At 33.7% G+C, this 26,583-nt stretch overlaps 1 protein-coding gene across 3 annotated transcripts in view; it reads left to right on the top strand.

Moving 5' to 3' along the window:
- The window catches only part of MON2 (MON2 homolog, regulator of endosome-to-Golgi trafficking), a 103,647-nt gene that overhangs the window by 50,354 nt on the left and 26,710 nt on the right, over nt 1–26,583 (top strand). For all 3 annotated transcript variants that reach the window (XM_069489369.1, XM_069489370.1, XM_069489371.1), the window contains exons 17-26: nt 13–93; nt 171–244; nt 331–421; nt 8,192–8,293; nt 9,360–9,470; nt 11,251–11,426; nt 14,023–14,185; nt 18,645–18,938; nt 20,715–20,913; nt 24,021–24,649. In XM_069489369.1, the coding sequence (XP_069345470.1) occupies nt 13–93; nt 171–244; nt 331–421; nt 8,192–8,293; nt 9,360–9,470; nt 11,251–11,426; nt 14,023–14,185; nt 18,645–18,938; nt 20,715–20,913; nt 24,021–24,649 (1,920 nt within the window). The remainder of the gene's footprint in view (nt 1–12; nt 94–170; nt 245–330; nt 422–8,191; nt 8,294–9,359; nt 9,471–11,250; nt 11,427–14,022; nt 14,186–18,644; nt 18,939–20,714; nt 20,914–24,020; nt 24,650–26,583) is intronic.

Here is a 26,583-nt window from a genome sequence, read left to right on the forward strand (position 1 = left end):
TTAATTTTATAGCATCTTGTATGGATTCTGGGATTAAAACCTAGTAGTGGTGGTGCCTTGAAACCTGGGCGAGCTGTAGAAGGACCCAGTACAGTAAGTTCTAGTCCTCCTTACCCAATTAGTGCTTCCTAAAATGTCATATGTTACATTTAATTTTATTCTTCTCTTAGGTTCTAACAACAGCAGTGATGACAGATTTACCAGTGATTTCCAATATACTTTCAAGATTGTTTGAAAGCTCACAGTAAGAGTCAGTTTTTTAAGTTGATAAAAACATTATTAGCTGTATATTTGAGATCACAATGTCATATTTCTTCATTTTCATTTTAGGTACCTTGATGATGTATCATTACATCATTTAATAAATGCACTTTGCTCCTTATCTCTAGAAGCAATGGATATGGCCTATGGAAATAATAAGGTGTGATATTCTACCTTTCTGTTTAAATTGATACATTAGTTACATAAGATGTACATCCGTTGTGATCTTAGTTTTTTTACTAGTAGTACCAATACTCAGCTTGTGTGCTAACCATACTCTGTTGGGTCTTTACCATTTATAATTGTAGTTTGTTGAAGGGGGAATAAAGAGGACTTACTAAATAAAATAATTTAGTAATTTAGCTTGTGATGTGTCTAAATATGCAATATGATTTTAAATTGTGCCCATTTCTCTTATATACTGTACATTTAAAAAATATTTTTATAAAATAATATAATACAGTTTTTATAAATAGGTTCTGTAAAATGTCACAATAATACTTGTACTTACAATTTATGATTGGGGTAATACAAGATTTAAATTAAGGAATATATGTCTCAGTTTCTCTTGCCTTCATTGGGATGGAAAATAAGGAGCCAATCATTTCTTTCTGAAGGTAATGATTCTCCTTACCTTAAAAATTAAAATTTTTCTTTGTTAATTGGTTAAATGAGTAGAATAGTACTTTTGAATACTGACATTCAAGAACATTTCTTGGCTAGTCATGATGGTATGCACCTGTAGTCCCAGCTACTTGGGAGGTTGAAGTGGGAGTATCACTTGGGTCCAGGAGTTTGAACAGACTGGGCAACATAGCAAGACCTTATCTCTAAGAACAAAAGGGAAAATAAAAAATTTATTTAAAAAATTCTATGCTACCAAAAATATCATTTTCTATTATATTTGGCAAGCACAGGGAAATTTGGGTTTATTTATATCTTAGAAATAATTACTTAAAAATGCTTCTACATTTTAAAATGAATAAATATTGTTTGACCATTTACAAATATGGACAGTAACCCAGAATATGATTAAAAAGTTGTAAATTGTTTAACATCTTATGGTAGGGTCCAAAATTGTGTTTCTGCCTAGTCCTTAATTATAATTCTGTGTACCGTGGCTTGTCATCTTGGCTTATGTAACTCATTTAAAGATTGGTGAGAAAGGTCTTATTAGAGCATAGTTTTATATATTATAGTACATAGCTAATTAAATAAACATGCAGGTGTTTGAAAATATGTATTATAGTTTGCTGTAAATCAAGGCAAGGATGATATAAAATACACTGAAGCAATCAATTTCTTGATATCTTAAATAATCTTACATCTTTGAGATAATTCTTAACCCAAGACCATATTTTTAATAGTGTGTCATTTTTTTTTTTTTTTTTTTGGAGACAGAATCTCACTCTGTTGCCTGGGCTAGAGTACTGTGGCGTCAGCCTAGCTCACAGCAACCTCAAACTCCTGAGCTCAGGTGATCCTGCCTCAGCCTCCCAAGTAGCTGGGACTACAGGCACATGCCACCATGCCTTGCTAATTTTTTCTACATATTTTTAGTTGTCCAGCTAATTTCTTTCTATTTTTAGTAGAGACAGGGTCTCGCTCTTGCTCAGGCTGGTCTCGAACTCCTGACCTCGAGCGATCCTCCCACCTCGACCACCCAGAGTGCTAGGATTACAGGCGTGAGCCACCATGTTTGGCCTTAATAGTGTGTCTCAATGAAATCTAAGCAAGCTTATATGGTAATGTCTTGAGAATTTATATATTATACTCATTCAGCAAGCAGCGTATGCTTACTATGTACATGACATTGTGCTAGGAGATATAAAGGAAATATGAGGTTTCTACTTTCAAAGAGCACATAAACTACTTGGCTCATGGTTAATTGACAGGTAAGATAGCATGAGAGTCTAAATAAATAGTATAGGTATTAAGTGATACGAGACTTATTCCCTGAATTTTTGGTTCCTTATTACATAAGATGTTTTTAGTACATATTTCTAAGATGAATTAAGATTAATCAAGATGAAATGTATGATTGAAGCTGGATATTGAAGGAATGGTAGGAATTTGTGAGGTAGGAAAGGGCAGGTTCATGGAAATCAAAAGAGAAATATGTTATGAGAAATAATGAGAAAAAATAGAGTTGGTGATTAATAGTTTATTGTTAATCTTGAAGAATATAATTTCATGAGAGTGGTAGGAGGAAGTGTAATATTGAAGGAAATCTTGCAGGGAACAAATGTTGAGAAAATGGAGATACTGAATGAAATGGAGATAATTTCTTTGAGAATGAATTCACATATCTCCATTTTAGGATTTAATTTTGTAAAGTGAAGTGGTAAATATGGAATTGGAATATAAGTTTATAAAAATATTCAAGTATAAACTTTATAAAAAGTATTTGATATAAGCTTTATAAAGATATTTTAGATGGAAGCTATAAAAGTTTTATTATTCAGTTGTGCCCTTATAAAAATTATTATAAATATGCAAATATTAAAATAAGCAGAAATTTTTCTACAGTATTGAAAAAACAAATTTATCAATGTCAGCTATTCTAAGTGAGTTAAGTATTCTAGGGATTAAAGATGTATATAGTAATGTTCTTTGGGTTTGTCTTTAAAGTCACCAGTACTTTATTTTTGATCCTTATTTCAAAAATTTGTGCTAATGTATTGAGGAAGTAACTACGGTAAAGCTTGCCAACTCTTTCTTAGAAGAGGGTGATGCTGATGATACTTGTGCAGGCATATTAACCAAGCGCAGTATAACAACAAAAATATTAAAGCAGTTATTTATTGAGTATATGCCAAGCACTAACTTAAATTATTTTATAATTTAAAATAACTCTCTAAGGTTTAATGGTAACAGAAGGAAATACGAAAATGGCTTAAGTAACCTGCCTGAGGTCACCTACTTAGTAATTGGTAGAGCTTGTGTTTGAACCCACATATATCTCATTCCAAAGTTCTGTTCTTAAACACTTTGCTAACTTTTGGTGTACATCAAAGTCAGCTATGGAGTTTGTTTTGTTTTGTTTTGTTTTTTAATGTAACTACCAGGGCCACATTCTAGGCTTCCTGAATAACAGTCTTCAGGTGTGAGACCTGGACCATCTCTATGTTCTTTTAAATGCTACATGATTTCTGTCTTTACCCTGATAAAATAAGAAGGAAGAAGCAGAGGAAAAAGTAGTAGTAGGCAACATTTTTAGGGGACTTATGTGCTGGGTACTTTCTACCATGAGGTAGTTTCTATATTATCATTATCTCCATTTCATAAATTTAAAAAATAAAAGCATTCAGTAGAGGTAGTAACTTACCCAGGGTTACCTAGCTATTAAGTGGTAGGGTACAGATGAGATCCCAGTTAAACTTACAGACATCAGTGTTAACCACTGTGCCATATTGTTTCTAGAAACATGGATTTTTTTTTTTACCTCCAAAATTTGTAGTGTGTCTGCAACATTAGTGCATGCAGGAACGGTCAACCTGGCCATATTTGTCTTAAAACCCCAATGTACTTGGTTCACTGGCTTCTAGGAAAGAAAGATACTAACAAACATTTCAATATTAGATTTTTATCAGCACTGTAAAAATGCTAAGAATATAGAATCATAAAAAATCTTTTCCTTTAAAAATTATCAAATTATTCTCACAATTTTCTTTTCTTTTTTTTTTTCTTATGTGGCCCAGGCTAGAGTGCAATGGCTCAAACTCCTGGGCTCAAGCAGTCCTCCTGCCTCAGCCTCCCAAGTATCTGGGACTACAGGCATGCATGTCACCGGCTAATTTTTTTATTTTTCATTTTTTGTAAAGGCGGGGTCTCACAGTTGTTCAAGCTGGGCTCAAACTCTTGGCCTCAAGCAATCCTCCCACTTTGGCCTCCCAAAGTACTAGGACTACAGGCAACATTGTTTTTTAATGCAATTCTGTTTGAAATATCATAGTCACCTATCAAAAAATACTTACGGCTTTCGTCAGCTGAATTTCCATTTAAATATGTTTTACTACCTTCATTGATACTAGATTAGAGATCGTTGCCCTTTGATCTTTTCTGAAACCATTCTTATGATATATGGACCAAGTACTCTAATTTAGCCGTATATAATGTATACTGATTCCCTTTCTGGTGATCGATATGCCAGCAACTGTAGAGAACTATTTTGTCTTCTCTCTCTTCAACTTTTCTGTTAGTGTCTGAAACTGATAGCCCTAATCTCTGCCATGATCTTGACTTCACATTTCTTTTCAGGTCTCTGTTGTCTCCTTTCCATTTTGTTTTGTTTTGTTTTGTTTTTTAATTTCAAAATATTACAGGGTACAAATGTTTTTGGTTACATGGATTGCTTTTGTAATGATTGAGTCAGGGTTATAAGTGTGTCTATCACCCAGGTAGTGTTCATTGTACCTGATAGGTGGGTTTTCACCATCCCCTTCTCCCCTCTTTCCCCTGCTTGATTTCCACTGAGTTTTACTTCCCTCTGTGCACGTGTGTGCTCATCAGTTAGTTCCAATTTAAGAGCAAGTACACGTGTGTTGTTTGTATTTTCATTCTTTTCACTTGGGATAATGGACTCCAGTTCCATTCAAACTGTGGCAAAAGGCATTAACTCATCCTTCTTCAAGGCTGAGTAGTATTCCATGATACATCACATTTTGTTAATCCACTCATGAATTGATGGGCACTTGGGTTGATTCCATATCTTTGCAATTATGAATTATGCTGCAGTAAATATTCAAGTGCTGTTGTCCTCTTGATAAAATGACTTTTTTTCCTTCGGGTGGATACCCAGTAGTGGGCATTGCTGGATCAAATGGTAGGTCTACATTTGGTTCTTTGAGGAATCTCCACACTTTTCCACAAAGGTTGTACTAATTTGCAGTCCCACCAACAGTGTATAAGTGTTCCTTTCTTTCTGCATCCACACCAGAATCTATTGATTTTGGGCTTCTTAGTAAAAGCGATTCTAACTGGGATAAGGTGATATCTCATTGTGGTTTTGATTTGCAATTCTCTGATGATTAGTGACATTGAGCATTTTTTCATATGTTTATTGGCCATTTGTCTATCATCTTTTGAAAAGCTTCTGTACATGTCTTTTGCCCACGTTTTAATGGGGTTGTTTGTTTTTTTCTTGCTGATTTGCTTGAGTTCTTTGTAGATTCTGGTTATTAGCCCTTTATTGGATGTATGGCTTGTGAATATTTTCTCTCATTCTTTAGGTTGTCTGTTTGTTCTGTTGATTATTTCCTTTGCTGTGCAGAAGCTTTTTAATTTAATCAAGTCCTATTTTTGTTGTTGGCCATTGGGGTCTTTTTCAGAAATTCTCTGCCTAAGCCAATATCTGGAGAGTTTTTCCTACATTTTCTTCTAGAATTCTTATGGTTTCATGCCTTATATTTAAATCCTTTATATATCTTGAATTAATTGTTGTGAGTGGTGGTAGATATGGATCCTTGTGCGAGGGGGCTATCCAATTTTCCCAACACCATTTACTGAAGAGGACTTCTTTTCTTCAGTGTATATTGTTGTCTGCTTTGTCAAAGATTGGTTGGCTGTGTGTGGATGGTATTGTATCTGGGTTTTCTGTTCCGTTCCATTGGTCTATGTCTCGATCTTTATGCCCCAATACCATGCTGTTCTGGTTATTAGAGACTTGTAGTATAGTTTGAAGTCTGGTGATGTGATGCCTCCCAATTTGTTCTTTTTGCTTAAGATTGCTTTGGTTCTTCAGGCTCTTTTCTGTTTCGAAACAAAGTGTAGAATTATTTTTTCTAGATCTGTGAACTATTACATTAGTATTTTGATATGGATTGCATAGAATCTGTAAATCACTTTGGGTAGTATGGACATTTTAACAATGTTGATTCTACCAATCCATGAACATGATATGTTTTTCCATTTGTTTATGTCCTCTGAGATTTCTTTTCTCAGTGTTTCATAGTTCTCCTTGTAGAGATGTTTCACCTCCTTTGTTAAGTGCATTCCTGGGTATTTTATTTTCTTTGTAGCTATTGTGAATCATATTGAGTCCTTGAATTGACTCTCAGCTTTACTGTTATTGGTGTATAGAAATGCTTCTGATTTGTGTACATTAATTGTGTAACCTGAGACTTTACTGACTTCATTTATCAATTCCAGGAGTCTCTTGGTGGAGTGGAGTCTTTGGGGTTTTCTGTATATAAGATCAAATCATCAGCAAAAAACAATAATTTGACTACCTCTTTCCTGATTTGGATACCCTTTATTTCCTTTTCTTGCCTGATTGCTCTGGCCAGGACTTCCAGCACTATATTGAATAGAAGTGGTGGCAGTGGGCACCCTTGTCTTCTTCCATTTTATAGGGGGAATGCTTTCAATGTTTCACTATTCAGTATGGTGTTGGCTGTGGGTTTGTCATGTATGGCTTTAATAATTTTGAGATATATTCCTTCTATGCCTGGCTTGTTGAAAGGTACTGAATTTTGAATTTTGTCAAATGCTTTTTCTGCATCTATTGAGATGATCATATAGTCTTTGTTTTTGCTTCTGTATGTGGTGAATCACATTTATTGATTTATGTATGTTAAACCATCCTTGCATCCCTGGGATGAAGCCCACTTGGTCATGGTGGATTATTTTTTGATGTGCTGTTGAATTTGGTTTGCTAGTATTTTATTGAGGATTTTTGCATCTATATTCATAAGGAATATTGGTCTGTAGTTTTCTTTTTCTTGTTGTGTCCTTTCCTGGCTTTGGTATGAACGCTGAGTAGGATTCCCTCTTTCTCGATGTAATGGAATAATTTCTACAGTGTGGATACTAGCTCTTGTTTGTAGATCTGTTAAAATTCAGCTGTGAATCCATCTGGTCCAGGGCTTTTTTTGTTGTTGGAAGATTTTTTATTGCTGCTTCAGTCTTGCTGCTTGTTATTGCTCTGTTCAGGATTTTTATTTCTTCCTGATTGAGTCTTGGGAGTTTGTTTGTTTGCAGGAATTTGTCCATTTCTCTGTGTTTTTGAGTTTATGTACATAAGAGATTTTCATAGTATTCATACATGATGTTTTGCATTTCTGTGGTTATCAGGTGTAATATCTCCTTTTTCATTTCTGAGTGAGCTTATTTGGGTTCTTTCTCGTCTATTCCTGATTAATCAAGCAAGAGGTCTGTCAATTTTGTTTATGTTTTCAAAGAACCAATATTTTGTTTCATTAATCCTTTGTATCGTTTTTTCGTTTTCTATTTCATTTAGTTCTGCTCTGAGTTTTGTTGTTTCTTTTTTTCTGCTGGCTTTGGTTTGATTTGCTCTTCCTTTTCTAGTTCCTTGAGATGTGTCGTTAGATTGTTAATTTGTGCTCTTTCTGTCTTTTTGATATAGGCAGTTGAGGCTATGAATTTTCCCCTTAGGACTGCTTTTGCTGAATCCCATAGATTTTGATAGCTTGTGTCTCTTTTGTCATTCAGTTCGAGGAATCTTTTGATTTCCATCTTAATTTCATTATTGACCCAATAATCATTCAGCAGCAGGTTGTTTAATTTTCATGACTTTGTGTAGAATTGATCCTTTCTGTTTTTTTAATACCTAGCTGATATTCTCACATAAAGCCTGGACATTTCATAACTTTGCTGATAAGAATACTTCTTTTCTTCTGGTTGGAAGACTAACCATTCTGTGTGTCTAGTATAATTTTTGGATTTGCACCCTTTCCCTGTTAAAGCATTCTCTTCCTAACCAAGTTTTCCAATTAGGAGCTATTCTGGATATTTAAGGGTGACAGGAAGACTTGTTTCATGATAACTGAGGTTTTGTCGTATTTATTGCTCACTTTACACTAATGGTATTTTATTTTCATTCCTGCTTTTTAGAATAATCGTTTTATTTTCAGTGAAAGTACTCAGTATTCTCTTTATAATATCAAAATGCAATATGTTTTCTCCCTAGGAACCATCTCTTTTTGCCGTTGCCAAATTGTTAGAAACTGGTCTAGTTAATATGCACCGAATAGAAATTTTATGGAGACCTCTAACTGGCCATCTACTTGAGGTAAACTCTCTTTCTTAAAATTATATTTGATTTTTTAATAAAGACATACACATTTAACTAATGATTCTGGATAAACATTAACTGTTTTTCCCTTTCCTGACCCTCTGCTTACGTCTGTATATTTTATTAAGGATTAAAGTTGTGTAGTAATTGGTTTGGTGAAGGTGTAGATTACTTTTATTGGCTGAAAATGGGTGAAATTTTAAAGTGGGAAATTCAGTGAAATGAGCTATTAGCTTGGGACCCCTTTCTTTTACTATATAATCTCTTGGTCCACCTCCATTTCAGGTAGTTCTTCGGGCTGCAAGTTAGTAGTAAATACTACTCATTTATGGCCTTTACTATGATTATGAAATAGCTTTCTACAAAGGGGAAAACATGATTGGTATCACTAATTATAGACAGTGCTGTGGAATTTTATTGGGATTTACATTCTCCTGTATTCAAGTTGGGGTGATTCTTAATAATTAGCTGCTGCTTAATAACTAATTGCTTCTGTCAGTACATATGTTTGTGTACAGTTTAGGTTACTATGGTTGTTTTATGTTATTTTAGAAACTTGAGAAAGACATTATTCTTAGTAAGAAAAACTGATGTATGTGAGCTTTTTTCCATTTTATTGGGATTATTTTTATGAATGATTAAAGGATATACACAGATTTCATTATTGGACAGTGTCATCAAATGGCAACAAATAGTTTTTTTTTAATTTTAGTACATTATTTGATTTTGAGGGTAAATTTAATGAAGAACTTCACCAGCTTGCTTTTTTACTCTGATGACATAGTTTTATGAAATCCTTTCTTTTCTGTAACTTGTTTTGGTTTCATCTGTTTTCTTCTGTCTTTCTATTGCTTCCTCTTGCCCTTATTCAGAAGGTAAGCTTACATACGTTTTAGATATAATTTTTCTTCCAACCCTTATTGAACATTTGATATAATTTTTAAAATGTGAAAAGAACAGAAAACATAATGTTTTACTGTTTGTTTTCTCAAATTGATGTGTGAATCATAGCTTAACTATACAAATTAAATATTTAATTTTTGTTAAATGTATGTACCTTCAGGTATGCCAGCATCCAAACTCTCGAATGAGAGAATGGGGAGCAGAAGCTTTAACTTCACTTATTAAAGCAGGATTAACATTTAACCATGATCCTCCACTTTCACAAAACCAGGTAAAAAAAAAAAAAAGCCCTTATCTCATTATTTTAGAAGAATGCTTAATATAAAATTATCCTCCCCCATATGTAATTTTTTTCTTAATTTTATCAAGTAGATGATATTCTAGTAGTGGGTTTTTTAAATTAACATTCTATTTTATATGTAGATCCTGGATCTCTTACAGAAGATATCAGATTATCTTCATAAAAAATTTTAAACACCTTATAAATGGCACTGAACAAAGTTAAATTACCTAAAATTGGTCTCGCAGTCTGCAAGTTTCTTTCTTCGTACAGTGCTAAGGCATTGTTTTGAGGCCTCTTTTGCATTGGTCCTTACCTGTGTCTGATTTTTTTTTTCCTCTCACTACCCTTATGTGGGGAGAAAACAAGTGGTTAAAGAAGCAAGCACAAGGAAATAGATTTTTGTTTTTAAATAATTTTAAGTTATTTTATACTTCCAGAGTTTACTTTTGTCATGAATTCTTTGTCCTAACTTTGTCATTCATATGTATCTTACACAGTTTTTTAAAAAGTCTACCAAAATTTTATTGTTTTAAGACTGAGTAGAAATGAGGCATTTAATAACTATTCTCATTAGCCTCATCATCTTACTGTATTGTAATTGTATTCTGCAGGATTAGTTAACATATAATTATTGAGTACAGCTCCTGGAATAGAATGATGAACAAGACAAGACAAGAAAAGATCTTATAGAGCTTACGTTTTAGTGATTTCATGTTTTTTCCTACTCTAGGTTGAGTTTTTTAAGAAAAATCATTTTCCATTTATTTTAATATACTCAGTGTCCAGCTTAATACCTGGCATATAATGAGAGCCTAATAAATGTTTGTTCAGTCAGTGAACCAAGTAAATGAATCCTGGGAGAGAAAGTTTAAAATGAAGCAAGTGCTTTCAGATGCTGAAAGGGATAGAACAGAGTGCTTTTTATTTATTTATTTATTTTTATTTATTTTTTTTTTTTTAAGAGACAGGTCTTGCTTTGTCACCCAGGCTGGAGTGCAGTGGCATGATCATAGCTCACTGCATCCATAAACTCCTGGGCTCAAGTGATCCTCCTGTGTCAGCCTCCTGAGTAGCTAGGACTACAGGGGCATGCTACCATACCTGGCTAATTTTTTAATTTATTTGTAGAGACAGGGTCTTGCTATGTTGCCCAGGCTGGTCTTGAACTCCTGGCCTTAAGCAATCCTCCTGCCTTGGGCCTCCCAAAGCACTGGGATTATAGGTGTGAGCCACCATGCCTGGCCAGAGTGCTTTTCTTTTATTCTCCAACAAATTTGTGATTTTATGTCATCTTTGTTAATATCTACTATGCTTATTTATTTTTAGGAATATTATAGCTTCTATTATTATATCACACGTGAGAATTTTAAATTTAAATACATGTGATATATGTTAAAAATAATTTTAGAAATTGGGAATTGTTTTTCTATCTAAATATAGCTAGATATATATTTCCTTTAGTGAGATTCATTTCTCTATGGGTCTATAATTGATATCTTTTAAACTAAGGTAATTACTTTAACCATTTACTCCAAAATCTAACATCTTGAAGATTGATTTTTTTCTCATATTTGAAAATAGAGGTAGATGACAAAATAAACCTTTAATGGTTACTGTTAAAGAAATCATATTCAGTGTTTATTTTAGTAGAAAAATTTCCATTTACCGTATTGGTCTGAGTGAGTGAATTTAAACTGAAAAAGCAATAGCAAAGCATTCCTGTCTTTTTGGCCTTCTCTTCCTAATTAGTTTCTTGCCTCCTTTCCAGAGGCTGCAGTTGCTTTTATTGAACCCATTAAAGGAGATGTCCAATATTAACCATCCAGATATTCGACTCAAGCAACTAGAATGTGTGCTGCAGATTCTGCAGAGTCAGGGAGACAGTCTTGGGCCTGGATGGCCACTAGTGCTTGGTGTCATGGGAGCAATTAGAAATGATCAAGGGTAAGTGTTTAAAAAGTAACGTTAAAAAATGGTAGAGGTAGAAAGAGAATCAGTCCATCCTCAAATCTTACAGTAGTGGTAATTTTTTATGTATGCCCTTCCTGCTTAAGGAAGACCTATAATAGTTTTTCTTAACTCTACCCTCAAGTGTCTATAGGGAATTTTTAGGAATTACTTTTGTTTTGGAAGGATGGAAAATTGCTCTTTGACATTTATACAAAAATGCAAGGTTCTTACTCATAAGGAGATAAATGAATCAATCGAACAAATTTTATGACATGTCCAGAAATTGGTTTGGTTTCATTTTGTTAAAATAAATACAGTATTTGATAACATGTGAAACAGCATTTAGAGCTTTACGCTCCTATATATATTGGGAAATCTAAGAAATAGCTTAAAGCAACTTTTTCATTAATTTATTTAGTAAACATTTCTTCTGTGCTTAGTGTATTCCAAATACTATGCTTGCTAGTTGTTCTGATTACACAGCTAAGTACCTCTTACCCTAGCAGTATAATCCTTGTAAGAAAGTTCAGTCATGTACTGCAATGATGTTTTAGTCAGTGACAGACCACAAATATGACAGTGGTCTTATAGATTATAATATTTTTACCGTACCATCTTTATATATATTTCAGTACATAAATACTTGTCATGTTACAGTTGCCTACAGTATTCAGTACAGTAACATGCTGCGCAGGTTTGCAGCCAGGAGCAGTATGCTATACTGTATAGCTAGGTGTGCAGTAGGCTATATACCATCTTTGTTTGTGTAAGTACACTCTATGATGTTCACACAATGATGAATTTCTCAGGTCATATCCCCATCGTTAAGTGATGCATAACTGTAGATTGTTATGCCACAGAAGAAGAGGGCTTCAGTATTAGGGGGCAGAGCCAAAATTATGAAGGACCCCATCTGTATGCTTTTAAGCTATTTGGCTTTATCCTGAGTACATTTGGGAGACATTTTAGAATTTTAAGCAGAGGAATGAGGTGATCAGATGTGCATTTGACAGATATCACTGTGACAGCAGTGTGGAGAGGAGGCTGAGAAATAAGAGAGCCTATATGTGCTCTCTAGAAATAAGAGGAGATGGGTTTGAGCTAGTTAACAGATTGACTATAGAGGGAAAGGGAGAAATAGCAATCAGAAATGATGTCCAGATTTCTGATTTAGGCAGTTTAGTGAATGGTGGTATCATTAGCTAATAGGGAATACAGAAAGAAGAGCATATTTGGAAGGAAATGTATGGACTTGTTTAATTTAGGGTAGAATATTGCAGTGGAGAGATTTAACAGACATTGGATAATTTGTTTGTAATTCTACAGCAAGGTTCACACTATCTTGTTTTGACGACTAGAAGTTTTAGATGATCAAGATGCTTGAGACTATCATGGAGAATTAATTGTTCTTAAATATTTGTAGTAATAAATTTCCTTAAGTACTATAAAATACTGAGATGATTAAAGTGAAAAGAGATCAGATTAGATCAAGCTTAAGTTTCTTCTCCCTACCTAAAATGCAATGTATAAAATAGGGTATTGTGGTAAAGATGAAATGAATTAATACATGTAATATACTTAGAAAGCATATGACATACTAGGCACTCAATAAGTGTTACCTATTATAATTGTCATTTTCTTTTTTTTTTTTTTTTTTTTTTTTTTTTTTTTTTTTTTGTTGAGACAGAGTCTCACTTTGTTGCCCAGGCTAGAGTGAGTGCCGTGGCGTCAGCTTAGCTCACAGCAACCTCAAACTCCTGGGCTTAAGCGATCCTACTGCCTCAGCCTCCCGAGTAGCTGGGACTACAGGCATGCGCCACTATGCCCGGCTAATTTTTTCTATATAGATTTTTAGGTGTCCATATAATGTCTTTCTATTTTTTTAGTAGAGACGGGGTCTCGCTCAGGCTGGTCTCGAACTCCTGACCTTGAGCAATCCACCCGCCTCGGCCTCCCAGAGTGCTAGGATTACAGGCGTGAGCCACCGCGCCCGGCCTATAATTGTCATTTTCACTATTATTTTTTATAACCAGAACATTTCTACAAACCAAATACTTACTATTCTCTTCATTTGAAATTCAAATTTTACTCTGGTCTCACAGACAAGATATAGAATTTTATATTCCTTTGGAGATTTAAATAAGATATAGTATAAATATATACTATAGGGGAACTATGGTTTTCATTTATTGAGCAAAGAATGAAAGAGCTCATTTTCATTCATTGAATAAATTGTGTGTATTTACATATGCTAGGCACCATGCTGGATATTGGGGATACAGTGGGGAAAAAGTAACTGTAGCCAATTTCCTTTTCTCATTCATTGGCTAAGTTTTCTTTGGTTAGTTGTGCAAAATACAAATAGAAATAATATGGTATTAATATTTATTTTCTATTCCTTTTTTAATCTACTTTTTTATTTTTTAATACCTCTTTTATATTTATATAAATGTTGAAGTACTATGTGATCTATATTAGAAAAGATTTTCTTCAAATTCTAAACATTTTGCTTGATTCAAATGATGGTAAGATATGGATTTTTGTGTATTTATTTTAAATGCATCAGTATACATTTCTTCTATGTTTTCAGAGAATCCTTGATAAGAACTGCATTCCAGTGTCTTCAGTTGGTTGTGACAGATTTTCTACCAACAATGCCTTGCACTTGCCTGCAAATAGTTGTAGATGTTGCAGGTAGCTTTGGTCTTCATAACCAAGAACTTAATATTAGTTTAACTTCAATAGGTTTATTGGTAAGTATCATTGCCTTTCTTTCTTACCATAATGTGATTTAGAAATTACTGTTATGCAGTTGGGAGTGAAAGTTAAGCAAACATGCATTTAGCTCTATGGGAATTGTTTAAATGACTTTTAAGTACCAAACTTATCTCTTGTGTGAAGAATTAAATAACATCACTTAAGAAATCATTTATTAGTAGCAGGTTATTTGAAATAATTTTCATATATTGAGCTGAAGTTTAGCTTTTTACAAAGTTTCTCATGAGAGGATTTAATAAATAATAGTACACACAAGGGAAATATTCTGCTGACTTTAGTGTGAAGGTTAATTGATTTGCAATATTACTTTAGATAGCAGCATTTTCGTGTACTACTATTTAGTGAATAAAGCTTCAATAAAAGGCTTTACTGTTTACGTAGTCTTGTAGTCTGTCAGCACTGCTTTATACTATTAGGAGATGTCACATGATAGTGGAGGAGCCTAGGTTCTGGACACAGGTATACATGTATTTTAATTCTGCTTGACTTTTGTTAATTGTTAAATTATTGACCTATTGAGCCTCGTTTTATGCATTTAGAACATAGAAATACAGGCATACCTTGGAGATATTGTGGGTTTGGTTCCAGACCACTACAATAAAGCAAATATTGCAATAAGTCACACAAATTTTTTGATTTCCCAGTACATAGAAAAGTTATACTATACTATAGTCTAGTAAGTGTTATATAGTATTGTGTCTAAAAAGTATGTACATACCTTAATCAAAAAATAATTTATTGTCCAAAATGCTTATGTGAACATTCATTGAGTTGTATTGTTTTGCTGGTGGATGGCCTTGCCTCAATGTTAATGGCTTCTGACTGATCAGGGTAGTTGGTTGCTGAAGGTTGGGGTGGCTGTGGCAATTTCTTAAAATAAGACAATGACATTTGCTGCATAGATTGACTCTTCCTTTCACAAAAGATTTCTCTGTAGCAGGCAATGCTATTTGATACCATTTACCCACAGTGTAACTTCTTTCAAAATTGGAGTCAGTTCTCTGAAACCCTGTCGCTGCTTTATCAACTAAGTTTATGGAATATTCTAAACCCTTTGTTGTCATTTCAACAATGTTCATAGCATCTTCACCTAGAGAAGATTCTATCTCAAGAAACCACTTTCTTTGCTCATTCATAAGGAGCAACTCCTCATCCATTCAAGTTTTATTATGAGATTACAGCAGTTCAGTCACATCTTCAGGCTCTACTTCTCATTCTAGTTCTCTTGCTGTTTCTACCACATCTTTAGTTACTTCCTCCACTGAAGTCTTAAACCTCTGTAAGTCATCCATGAGGGTTGGAATCAGCTTCTTCCAAACAACTGTTAATGTTGATATTTTGACCTTCTTCCATGAATAACAAATGTTCTGTGTGACATCTAAAATGGTGAATCCTTTCCAGAAGATTTTCAATTTACTTTGCCAGATCCATCAGAGGAATCACTATCTATGGCAACTGTAGCCTTACAGGATGTATTTCTTAAATAAGAAGACTTGAAAACTGAAATTACTCATTGATCCATGGGCTGCAGAATGGATATTTTGTTAGCAGGCATGAAAACAACATTAATGTCCTTGTACATCTCCATCAGAACTCTTGGATGACTAGGTGTAATGTCAATAAGCAGTAATATTTTGGAAGGAATCTTTTTCTGAGCAGTAAGTCTCAACAGTGGGCTTAAAATAGTCAGCAAATCATGCTATAAACAGGGGTGCTGTCATCTAGGCTTTGGTTTTCCATTTATATAACATAGGCAGAGTAGATTTAGTGTAATTCTTAAGGCCCCTAGGATTTTCAGCATGGCAAATGAGTATGGGTTTCAACTTAAAGTCACAAGTTGCATTAGCCGCTAACAAGAGAGTCAGCCTGTTCTTCGAAGCCAGATACTGACTTCTCTTCTCTAGCTATGAAAGTCCTAGATGGTATCTTCTTCTAATAGAAGGCTGTTTTGTCTACATTGAAGATCTGTTGTTTAGTGTAGCCGCCTTCATCAATGATCTTAGCTATTAATAGATCTTCTGGATAACTTGCCGCAGCTTCTACATTAGCACTTGCTGCTTCACCTTCCACTTGTATGTTATGGAGACAGTTTCTTTCCTTAAAACTCACGAACCAACATCAGCTAGTTTCAAACTTTTCTTCTTGCAGCTTCCTCACCTCTCTCAGCCTTCATAGAATTGAAGAGGGTTAGTTAGGTCCTTGCTCTGATTAGGCTTTGGCTGTAGGGAATATTGTGGCTGGTTTGATCTATCCAGACCACTCCAACTTTCTCCATATAAACAATAAGGCTGTTTCACTTTCTTATCATTTGCATGTTCACTGGAGTAGCACTTTTAATTTCCCTCAAGAACTTTGCCTTTGCATTCACAAATTAGCTAACTGTTTGGAACAAGAAACCTAGCTTTTGGCCTGTGGGCTTTTGATGTGCTTCTTTTTTTTACTAAGCTTAGTCATTTCTAGCTTTAGTTTTAAAGACAGAGGCATATGGCTCTTCCTTTCACTTGAACACTTAGAGGCCATTGTAGGGTTATTAATTGGCCTGATTTCAATATTGCTGTATCTCAGAGATTAGGGAGGCCTGAGGAAAGGGAGAAAGATAGGGGAATGGCCTGTCAATAGAATAGTCAGAAGACATATATTTATTGATTAAGTTCACCATCTTATATGGGTATGATTTGTCTGCCCCAAAACAGTTATGATGGTAACATCAAAGATCATTGATCACAGACCATCATAACAGATAAAATAATAACAAAGAAGTTTGAAACATTGTGAGAATTACCAAAATGTGAGACTTGAAGTGAGCACTTGGCATTGGAAAAATGATGCTGATACAATAGACTTGCTCAACACAGAGTTGGCACAAACTTTCAATTTGTAAAAAATGCAGTATCTGTGAATTGCGATAAAGTGAAGCACAGACCAGGTGCAGTGGCTCATGCTTGTAATCTTAGCACTTTGGGGGAGGCCAACATGGGAGGATCGCTTGAGGCCAGGAGTTCAAGACCAGCCTGAACAAGAGTGAGACCGCATCTCTACAAAAAATAGAAATTAGCCAGGTGTTGTAGCATGTCCCTATAGTCCCAGCTACTTGGGAGGCTGTGGAAGGAGGATTGTTCGAGCCCAGGAGTTAGAGGTTTCAGTGAGCTATTATGACACCACTGCACTCTAGCCTGGGAGACAGAGGAAGACCCTGTCTCAAAAAAAAAAAAAAAAGTGAAGTACAATAAAACGAGGTATACCTGTAATAAAATCTTAGTTAAGGTATTATTAATATTATATGAAATAAACATGCAGAGAGCTATTCCCAATATATATTTATTTAAAGGCAATTCTTTAGAATCTTTTAAATGTATATTTTAACTCATAAGTTTTGTAAAGTCAATCTTAAGTTTCTCTAGCAAGCTGGATAAGTTAATACATTTGGCCATTTGTATCCATTGGTTCTCCATCTGTGGATTCAAGCAACCATGGATGGAAAATATTTTTTAAAAAGATGGTTGTATTTGTACTGAACATGTATAGACTTATTTTTCTTGTTAATATTACCTAAATAATACAGTACAACAACTATTTACATTGTATTAGGTATTATAAATAATCTAAACATTTAAAGTATATGGAAGGGTGTGTGGAGGTTATATGCACATACTACACGATTGTATATAAGGAACATGAGCATCCATGGATTTTGGTATTTGTGGGCGTTCCTGGAACCAATTCCCCACAGATACCAAGGGACCACAGATATTTTAGCATTAAAAATATAATTATGGAAAAAAATGTAAGCATGTTGTGTATAAATTGCTCCCAAAGAGTGATTGGTTAATTCAGTGTTGCTTAAATTATTGCTAGATATCACCTCCTTTATTTTACATTTATGTTCCCATTACTGGATCTTCTATATTTTTACCATTGGCATAATTACCATTAATTTGCATGCTGTACCCTGGTTGAGAATGAAATCATAAGATACGTTTGGAGACAGTAATTGCTCTTTTCGTATATGAAATTATAAATTTATTATTAAATGATATTAAGGAATTGTTAACAATTATGTTAGTATGGTAACAATTATGGTTATGTTTTTTACAGTTAACAATTGTTGTATCTAGGTAGTGGGTATAGTATTATTATATATTGAAGCTCATACTATTCTTGTTTTTTCTGTATGTTCTTGCAATTTTTCATGATAAAAAGCTAACAAAAAAAATTAATGTTAGCACAAGATTTTCCCCCTACATTCTCCTGAAACCATGTAGAAACATTGACAGACGAAGAAATGTTTTCATTTAATTTGTTCTACCAGAACAGAGATTTTTGAAGTAATCTTTTACGAGTTTTACTCTGAAAGGTAAAATAACCACGTTGCATATTTATGTGTTTAAAACAAAATCTGTAAATAAAGTGATATTTTTCTACTTTGCCTTTTAGTGGAATATTTCAGATTATTTTTTCCAAAGAGGGGAAACTATTGAAAAAGAATTGAATAAGGAAGAGGCAGCACAGCAAAAGCAGGCAGAAGAGAAAGGAGTGGTTTTAAATCGGCCATTTCATCCCGCACCACCGTTTGATTGCTTGTGGTTATGTCTTTATGCAAAATTGGGTGAACTATGTGTGGATCCCCGCCCTGCTGTCAGGAAGAGTGCAGGGCAAACTCTGTTTTCTACAATTGGTGCACATGGAACTTTATTACAGCATTCAACCTGGCATACTGTTATTTGGAAGGTACTGTAAAATAGCTGAGGCTATCAGCTTTAAATTGAGACAATGTACTTTTTCAATTAAATTTGTTCCTATTGATTTTTAAAGGAGAATTTCCATGCATTTGTGTGTTTGATAAAACAGAAAACATCCCATATTTTAAATTGGACTTCACAGAGAATAAATTAAATATTAAAGGCCTTATCTCTCTGTTTCAGTCTTCATCTCTTATCTCCGCCTCAATTTCTGCCTTTGCCCTTCTTTCTCTCTTTTTTTTTTCTGCTTTCCAAAAAATGGTAAAACCAGGAGTTGCTGAACCACAGAGGGTAATCAGTCCCTTACAATAGAGTGGAAAACTTCTTTTTTTTTAAATTTTGAGGTCTACATGTAATTCAAATGTAATCAAAGGAGAATTTTTATAAATGAAAATATCAACAACAATAAAATTTATAGACTCACCAAACAAAAGTAACCTCCAAATGGTAATTTGTACATTTATAAACTATACAATTTCATCTTTTTTTTTCCTCTTTTAAAACTTTCTTATAAAATTAACACTTATTAGTGACATTCTCCCTTTGTTAAAAGTCTTTTTTGTTCCACCTGTTTCATTTTAATAAAATTCTATATATAATCCTTTCACTTGCTTTTGTAAACTTTTCAATTTAATAGATCCCAAAAATGTGTTCTTAAAAAATTAATAATATATGTTCCCTAACAAAATAATTAAAAGCACTGTTTTTTATGCTTTTTATTTTTTGAGACATAAAAGTTATGTATATTTGTAGTAAAAGCCTTGTTTCCTTCTGTCTTCTATTTCAGCTTCATCCCCTAGCTCCTCCTCAGATTACAGACATACTTGTCTTCCTTATGTTTGTTTTAAATGTAATATTTTTCTGATTCTTATTTTTCTTTTAAACCTCATTTGTAATCATTTTGCTGTCTAATTCTCAATGATTTTTTTTCCTCACCTCCCCTGTATTCCCATATCCTTTGTAATTTGACTTCCAGATTATTCTACTTCAGAGTCTTTAAAACTTGAGTGTAACAGAATCACCTAGAAGACTTGTTAAAGCACCCTCCCCACCCTAGTTTCTGATTATTTTAACCTGAGAATGTGCATTTCTGTTAAGTTCGTGGGTGATGCTTGATGCTACTGGTTCAGAGACCACACTTTGAGAAACACAGAAATTATTCACAGTCTACAGGTGGTCTTTTAATTGCCAAGTCATTTGGCCTATGCTTAATCTCATCCTGTTCATTTTTTGGTAGCATTTAACATTGTTGATCATTTCTTCTTAAAATTTGGCTTCTGTTTCACTGAACGCTTCTACTTCTCTGTTTAATTTTAATTTTATTTTTTTGCTCTTATTTCTTCCTCTGAATTAAAACATTCCCCAAGTCCCAGTCACTTCTTGCTTGTTGATTTTTTTTCAAGCATCCATCATATAACCCTGAGGCTTCAGTTATCCAGATAACTTCCATAATTATATTTTTTGCTTGGACCTGTCTCCTTAGCTTTTGTTCTTTTTTCATACATTACCCCATAGATGCTCCATTGATACCTCAATTCAACAAGTCTTAGTTTATATTCTGTCCAATTTATTTTAATTTTTCATATTCCATGATCTTAAAGATAAACTTAAGAATGTGTTGTTACCTCTGTTGATCAATTTCCTCTAATATATGGGGATTGATAAGACCGTCAAGTATATTTTTTGTAATAATTTTTAGATTCCCATGCTATTTCTTAAGCTTTATTATCAATACATTTTATATGACATTTTTATAAATATTTAGGTACTCTTTCATCTACTGGACCGAGTTCGAGAGTCCTCTACCACTGCAGACAAAGAAAAGATTGAGTCTGGAGGTGGCAATATTCTCATTCATCATTCAAGGGACACAGCAGAGAAGCAATGGGCTGAGACATGGGTATTAACATTGGCTGGAGTAGCAAGAATCTTCAACACTAGAAGATATTTACTGCAACCTTTAGGTATATATACATTTTTCTTCTCATTTTACAAGTAATTTATGTTAAAGGAAATTTGGAAAATATAGAAGATTCTTTTAAAATTTATATAATGCTTCTACCCAAGAATAATTCTTCTTAACTTACAGTCTTTGTGTTTATGCGTGGTATGTGCATGAACATGTGCATTTTCATTCGTTTCATTGAGAAAATGTTTAATGTGTACCTACTGTGGGCAAGGCTCTCGGGGATACAGTGGTAAGCAAAATACACATCATCCTTGCTATCATCTACGTGAGGGAGGAACCATAATTACATATATAAAGGCAAAATTGCTACAATGATAAATGCTACAAAGGAATGGTGCATTGTGAACTTATAGGTATTTGACCTGGCCCGTGAAGTCCAGATAGGTTTCTCAGAGACAGTAGTAGTTTTCCTGAGGTCTGAAGGGTAAGTAGGAGTTCATCAGGCAATGGTAAAATGAGGTGTGGAGAATGTTATAGACAGAGAGAACATGTAAAGGAGACAGAAAATTGAGGGGAAGAGGGATGGTGTGGACTGTAGCATGTTTGAAGGTCTGGAATGAAGAGAGTAAGGCAAAGTGTGATTCCCAGTGAGGCTGAGAGGTAGGAAGAGGCCAGATCATGTAGAATGTGTTAAAAAGTTAGGACTTTGTCCTAAGAGCATTGAACAAAAACCACTGAAAGATTTTAATCTGTGGTGTGACATGATCAGATAGGCATTTAGAAATATCCCTTTGGTATGTGTAGAATGGAATGGCAGCTTGCAAGGAAGGATGACTGGATATTGTTAGACTGGTTAGGAAGCTGTCAGATCAGTGGTTCTCAAATAGGGCTAATTTTATACCATATGGAACATTTACCAATTCTAGAGACATTTTTAGTTTTCAAAAATAGGGAGGGGTGAGTTACTGCTATCTAGCAGGTAGAGACAAGGGATGATGCTACACATCTCACAATACACAGGACAGTCCCCCACAGCAATGAATTATCCAACCAAAAATGTCAGTGATACTGAGATTGAGAAACCTGGGTGCTAATTATAATACTTTAGATTCCGGTGGTAGTAATGGGGGATGATAGAGAAAAGTGAACAGAGATATTTTTGTACATAGGTGTGAGTGTGCTGTATATATTATTTGTTTCATTTTTTATTTTATATTTGGCTTCTTTTTAACCTCCTTATGTTAAAGCATAAGCATATTTACTCATTCCCTAGGCATTTTTGTATGTTGTTCTTCATGTGCACTTTTTTCCAAAAACAAATAATTGATGGTATCTGATCCATTTTACACTTTATAACTTGACATGTATATTATTTTTAATTTTAGTTTTTTCTTTTCATGTGAAATTTACATGCAGTGAAATGTATAAATTTTCATTGTACATTTGCTGAGTTTTGACAAAATGAGCATTATTTTAATACCTCCGTGATACATACTTTATTTTAAAAGCTAAGATCTTATAGAGATTTAAATTTTTAAAAATGAAGACATAAGACATTTCATATATCTTTCATAATTTTTTTATAACTTGAAGACTAGGAAGTAATATTTATTATTTTGAATAAGGTTTATATTTTAACATAATCATGTGCAATATATAATTATACCTAGTCTTTTAGAAAGAGGGCTTCTTTCCTAGACAAAAAATATGTTAATAGAAGAATTGCGGGGTTTTTTCTTCCTAAATGGCACAGAATATTCTAAATCTGAGATTAGGTCACCACTCTGGTTGGCAAATGTAATGTTTCATCTGACTTTTTAACTGGGATGGCAGCAGGCAGAAGTGGTTTAACTGTTTGATAGTTTTAAAATGTAATTTGTGAAAACTCTTTGAACAGTTTACTTTTAAATCTGTGTTTTTTAATTCTATGTAAATTATCCCTCAATTTTTAATAAAAAGAGTAGAGAGAGGAAGATGCATGTAACTATCCAGATGTTACAGTTTGTTCAGAATAGACAAGTAGTACCTATTGTTTTATACCAGACTTACTTCCAGTTTTCCTATTAACTGAATGCTTCCTCAGGTATTTGGGTTTATCCCTTTTTAAACAAACAAAATCTAGTCAATTTATAGCATTTGCAAAATAAAAGCCTTTAAACCTTGATTATTTATATACTTTATAGCCTACTTATATTATACTGCTTTGGAAAATATCAATTTCTCTGACTTTTGCATTATTTTAATGCAAGTTATGTGGATAATCCATGTTAACAAAACTATTGGGTTTGATTGTGCTAGAAAAAAAGTTCTGTTTTGTTTTTGTTTTTGTTTTTTTAAGCTTCATGGAAATAAATTACACCAAGCCATAGACAACTTCACTGTAAATGTATTTAGCCAGTCATAAGAGTAAAGCGATTTATTTGATCAGTGGCAACCAGCAGCTACCATTCAGCTTATACTCTGCTGATGGTGGATCAGTAGACTCAGTTTCACATGAGAGGAACAAATTCATTGTAAAAAGACGGTTTATTCTTTATAGTACATTTTCTCCTGGTAACTCACTAACTTATGAAAAAAGAAAGTTTAAGAAAATTCTACAACTACAAAATTATTTAAATATGAAAACTAAAATATAAGTTTAAATTTATGGAATATGGCATATAGTTTATTTTAAATCTTTAGACCTATAAAAATATGTGTCATTCTGTTATAACTTACAGCTTTTCCAATGATTAAGACTGAGAATATCTTACATAATCATTAATGAAGTTATTAATAGATGGATAGACTGAAGATGTTATTGAAAAGCTTTTGTTTCACCTTCATAGGTTTTTATTCTCTTCTCCTTAAGCAGAAGTACTAGAAAATGGTATAAACATGTATACATACATATTTAGAATTTTGTTTTTAAGAGCAAAACATTATTTAATATACCCATTATCCTATTCTTGGTGTCCTTTGTTCCTACATCTGAAAATTTTTACTGGATTTCTGAGTTGTGATGATTTTCATTCATATTGGTAGTACTTTAGTACCTAATTATATTTTTTCTAGTTATGTGAGAATTTAAGCAGAAAAATCAGGCAAATATGCATCGAAGTCTCTAATATTAAGAGAAAATTTGATCACTTTGATAATTTTTTTTTTCTCTTCCTAACACAGGAGATTTTTCAAGAGCTTGGGATGTTCTTCTTGACCATATACAGTCAGCAGCACTCAGCAAAAACAATGAAGTATCTCTGGCTGCTCTGAAAAGCTTCCAGGAAATTTTACAAATTGTATCCCCTATCAGAGACTCAGATAAGCCTGAGACACCACCTGTAGTTAATGTACCTGTGCCTGTTCTTATAGGCTCCGTATCAGGTCCTGGCCTCAGCAGACCATTTGTAAGAACAGATTCAGTTGGAGAAAGACTTGGAAGATATAGCAGCTCTGAGCCACCAGTAGTTACTGATGAGCTTGAAGATTTAAATCTCTGGTGGGCTGCATGGAATACTTGGTATAGAATTGGATCTGAAAGCACAAAGCCTCCAATTACTTTTGATAAACTAACTTTCATTCCCAGCCAACCTTTTCTTACAGCTTTAATTCAGATATTTCCAGCTCTCTACCAACACATAAAAACTGGTTTCAACATGGATGACTTGCAAAAGTTGGGAGTCATATTACACAGTGCTATTTCAGTCCCAATAAGTTCAGATGCATCCCCTTTTATTCTTCCATCTTATACTGAAGCAGTTTTGACAAGTTTACAGGAGGCTGTACTTACAGCTTTAGATGTTCTCCAAAAGGTAATATAATTTTAGTGGCTGTCTAAGCAATGATGCATATGGTTCTCTGGAATATTTTTACTTTGCTATATTTTTGGGAATAAATTCTAGATCATCAAGATTGTCATGCATGTATACTTTGGGATAAATTGAGGATTGCCAAGATCTAGTTGTTTTAAAAACTGTGGTTTTCTGATATAATTATTTAATAAAAAGGTAATTTCAGGTCTGTTTTGAGTCTTTAAGAAGCTGCCTGCATCTTCATGTTTCAATTCACCAGCATTTTTGGTTGTCCATATAAGTCTTCACAAGAAGATATAATATTTGGAATAGTAGTTTTAGTAAAGTAATTTTATGATTAGAAAATTAATAAGCAATGGGACTATTTTTTGATATTTTTCATCTGTATTTAAATTTTGCTCAAAATTGTCAGAAGCCTATGTTTAAAAAGAATAAAATTATAAAATATTTTTCGCACAGAAATTTTAAAGAGATATATTTTTAGCTATTTGTGTTTTGTAATTGCAAATAAAAGTTATTAAATAGTCCTAAAATCATCGTGCAAATTCAGATTAACAAGCAAGACCAGATCAAAATCGGTGTTCTTTAGACTGTCAAGCAAATTATAGCACAATTCACAACAATCAAAATACTAACCAAAAAAATGCCAACTGAATAGTCAGCCATTCTAAGAAAGTAGCTAAGACCTTCTAACAAAGTTAGAGTGGAACTAGATTCTGATCACACATGTTGTCAGTAGCCATTTATGTAATGCAAATCATGTTTTCTAATTAACTGATTCCATTCTGCCCAACTGGAGTAATGAAAACTTTCACAGTAAAAAATGGTGATATTTCCATTAATACTATACCATGATACCTCTTAATTAGCTCTGGAGGAAGTCTAGCTGAACAGTAATTCTTGATCTATTTAACCGTAGGTGCATTGTGCAGGGAAACAAATTGTGGAGAAACTTAAAATTTAAAAGAATCTGACATTTAAAAAAATTTATTGTAGAGATCAATTATCCACAATTGAAATCAAAATACCTGTTTTTATTTTTAGTGGGAAGAAAGTAGCCTGTCAAGAATTACTTTCTCTCCCAGATTGGGCATGCAAATAAGTTGCTTATAGATTGCCCTAGAGAGAATGGAAAAGTTTTCCTATCAGAAAAGAAAAGAGGATTATAAGCCTTTCGGGATGCCCATTCTCATTCAGATCTTTTATATATGTATAGAGCATAATAAACAAAAATGAAATAACACTCCCCAAATTTTTTTCAAGGAAAAAGAATATCATTTTATTTTTTGAAATTCTGCTTTTGGCTGGGCATGGGGGTTCACACCTGTAATCCTAGCACTCTGGGAGGCTGAGGCAGGAGGATCACTTGAGCTCAGGACTTCGAGACCAGCCTGTGTAAGAGTGAGACCCCATCTCTACGGAAAAAACAGAAAAAATTAGCCAGGGATGGTGGTGCAATGCTGGTGGTGCCTCCAGGCTGAGGCAGGAGGATTGCTTGAGCCCAGGAGTTTGAGATCTCAGTGAGCTGTGATGATGCCACTGCATTCTAGCTGGGGTGACAGAGCAACACTCTGTCTCAAAAAAAAAAAAAACACAAAGCTCTGCTTTAGCAATAAGAAAACAACTATTAAGAATTTGTTCTGAGCTTTTAATAGCTTTGAAAACAAACATTCAGTCTGAAACTTAGGAAGCTTTATTGTTTATTTATATTAATAATGTCTTTGCATTATTTTCACACAAGCCATTGTTTTATTACTTGTGTGATTATCTAAATGATGTTTCCTAAACCTTGAATGTGAGATCTTTAATGGTTCCCTAATATTTCCAAACAGAAAAATTAATATTTTATCAGTTAGAATGTTTTTCTATTTTCTTCCACAAGTGTCAGAAAATTTTTGCACCAACAAAATTTACTTGCTTTGGTACTTTATCCT

This window comes from Eulemur rufifrons, chromosome 16 (genome assembly GCF_041146395.1).
Source record: "Eulemur rufifrons isolate Redbay chromosome 16, OSU_ERuf_1, whole genome shotgun sequence".
In the NCBI taxonomy this organism is placed as follows: domain Eukaryota; kingdom Metazoa; phylum Chordata; class Mammalia; order Primates; family Lemuridae; genus Eulemur; species Eulemur rufifrons.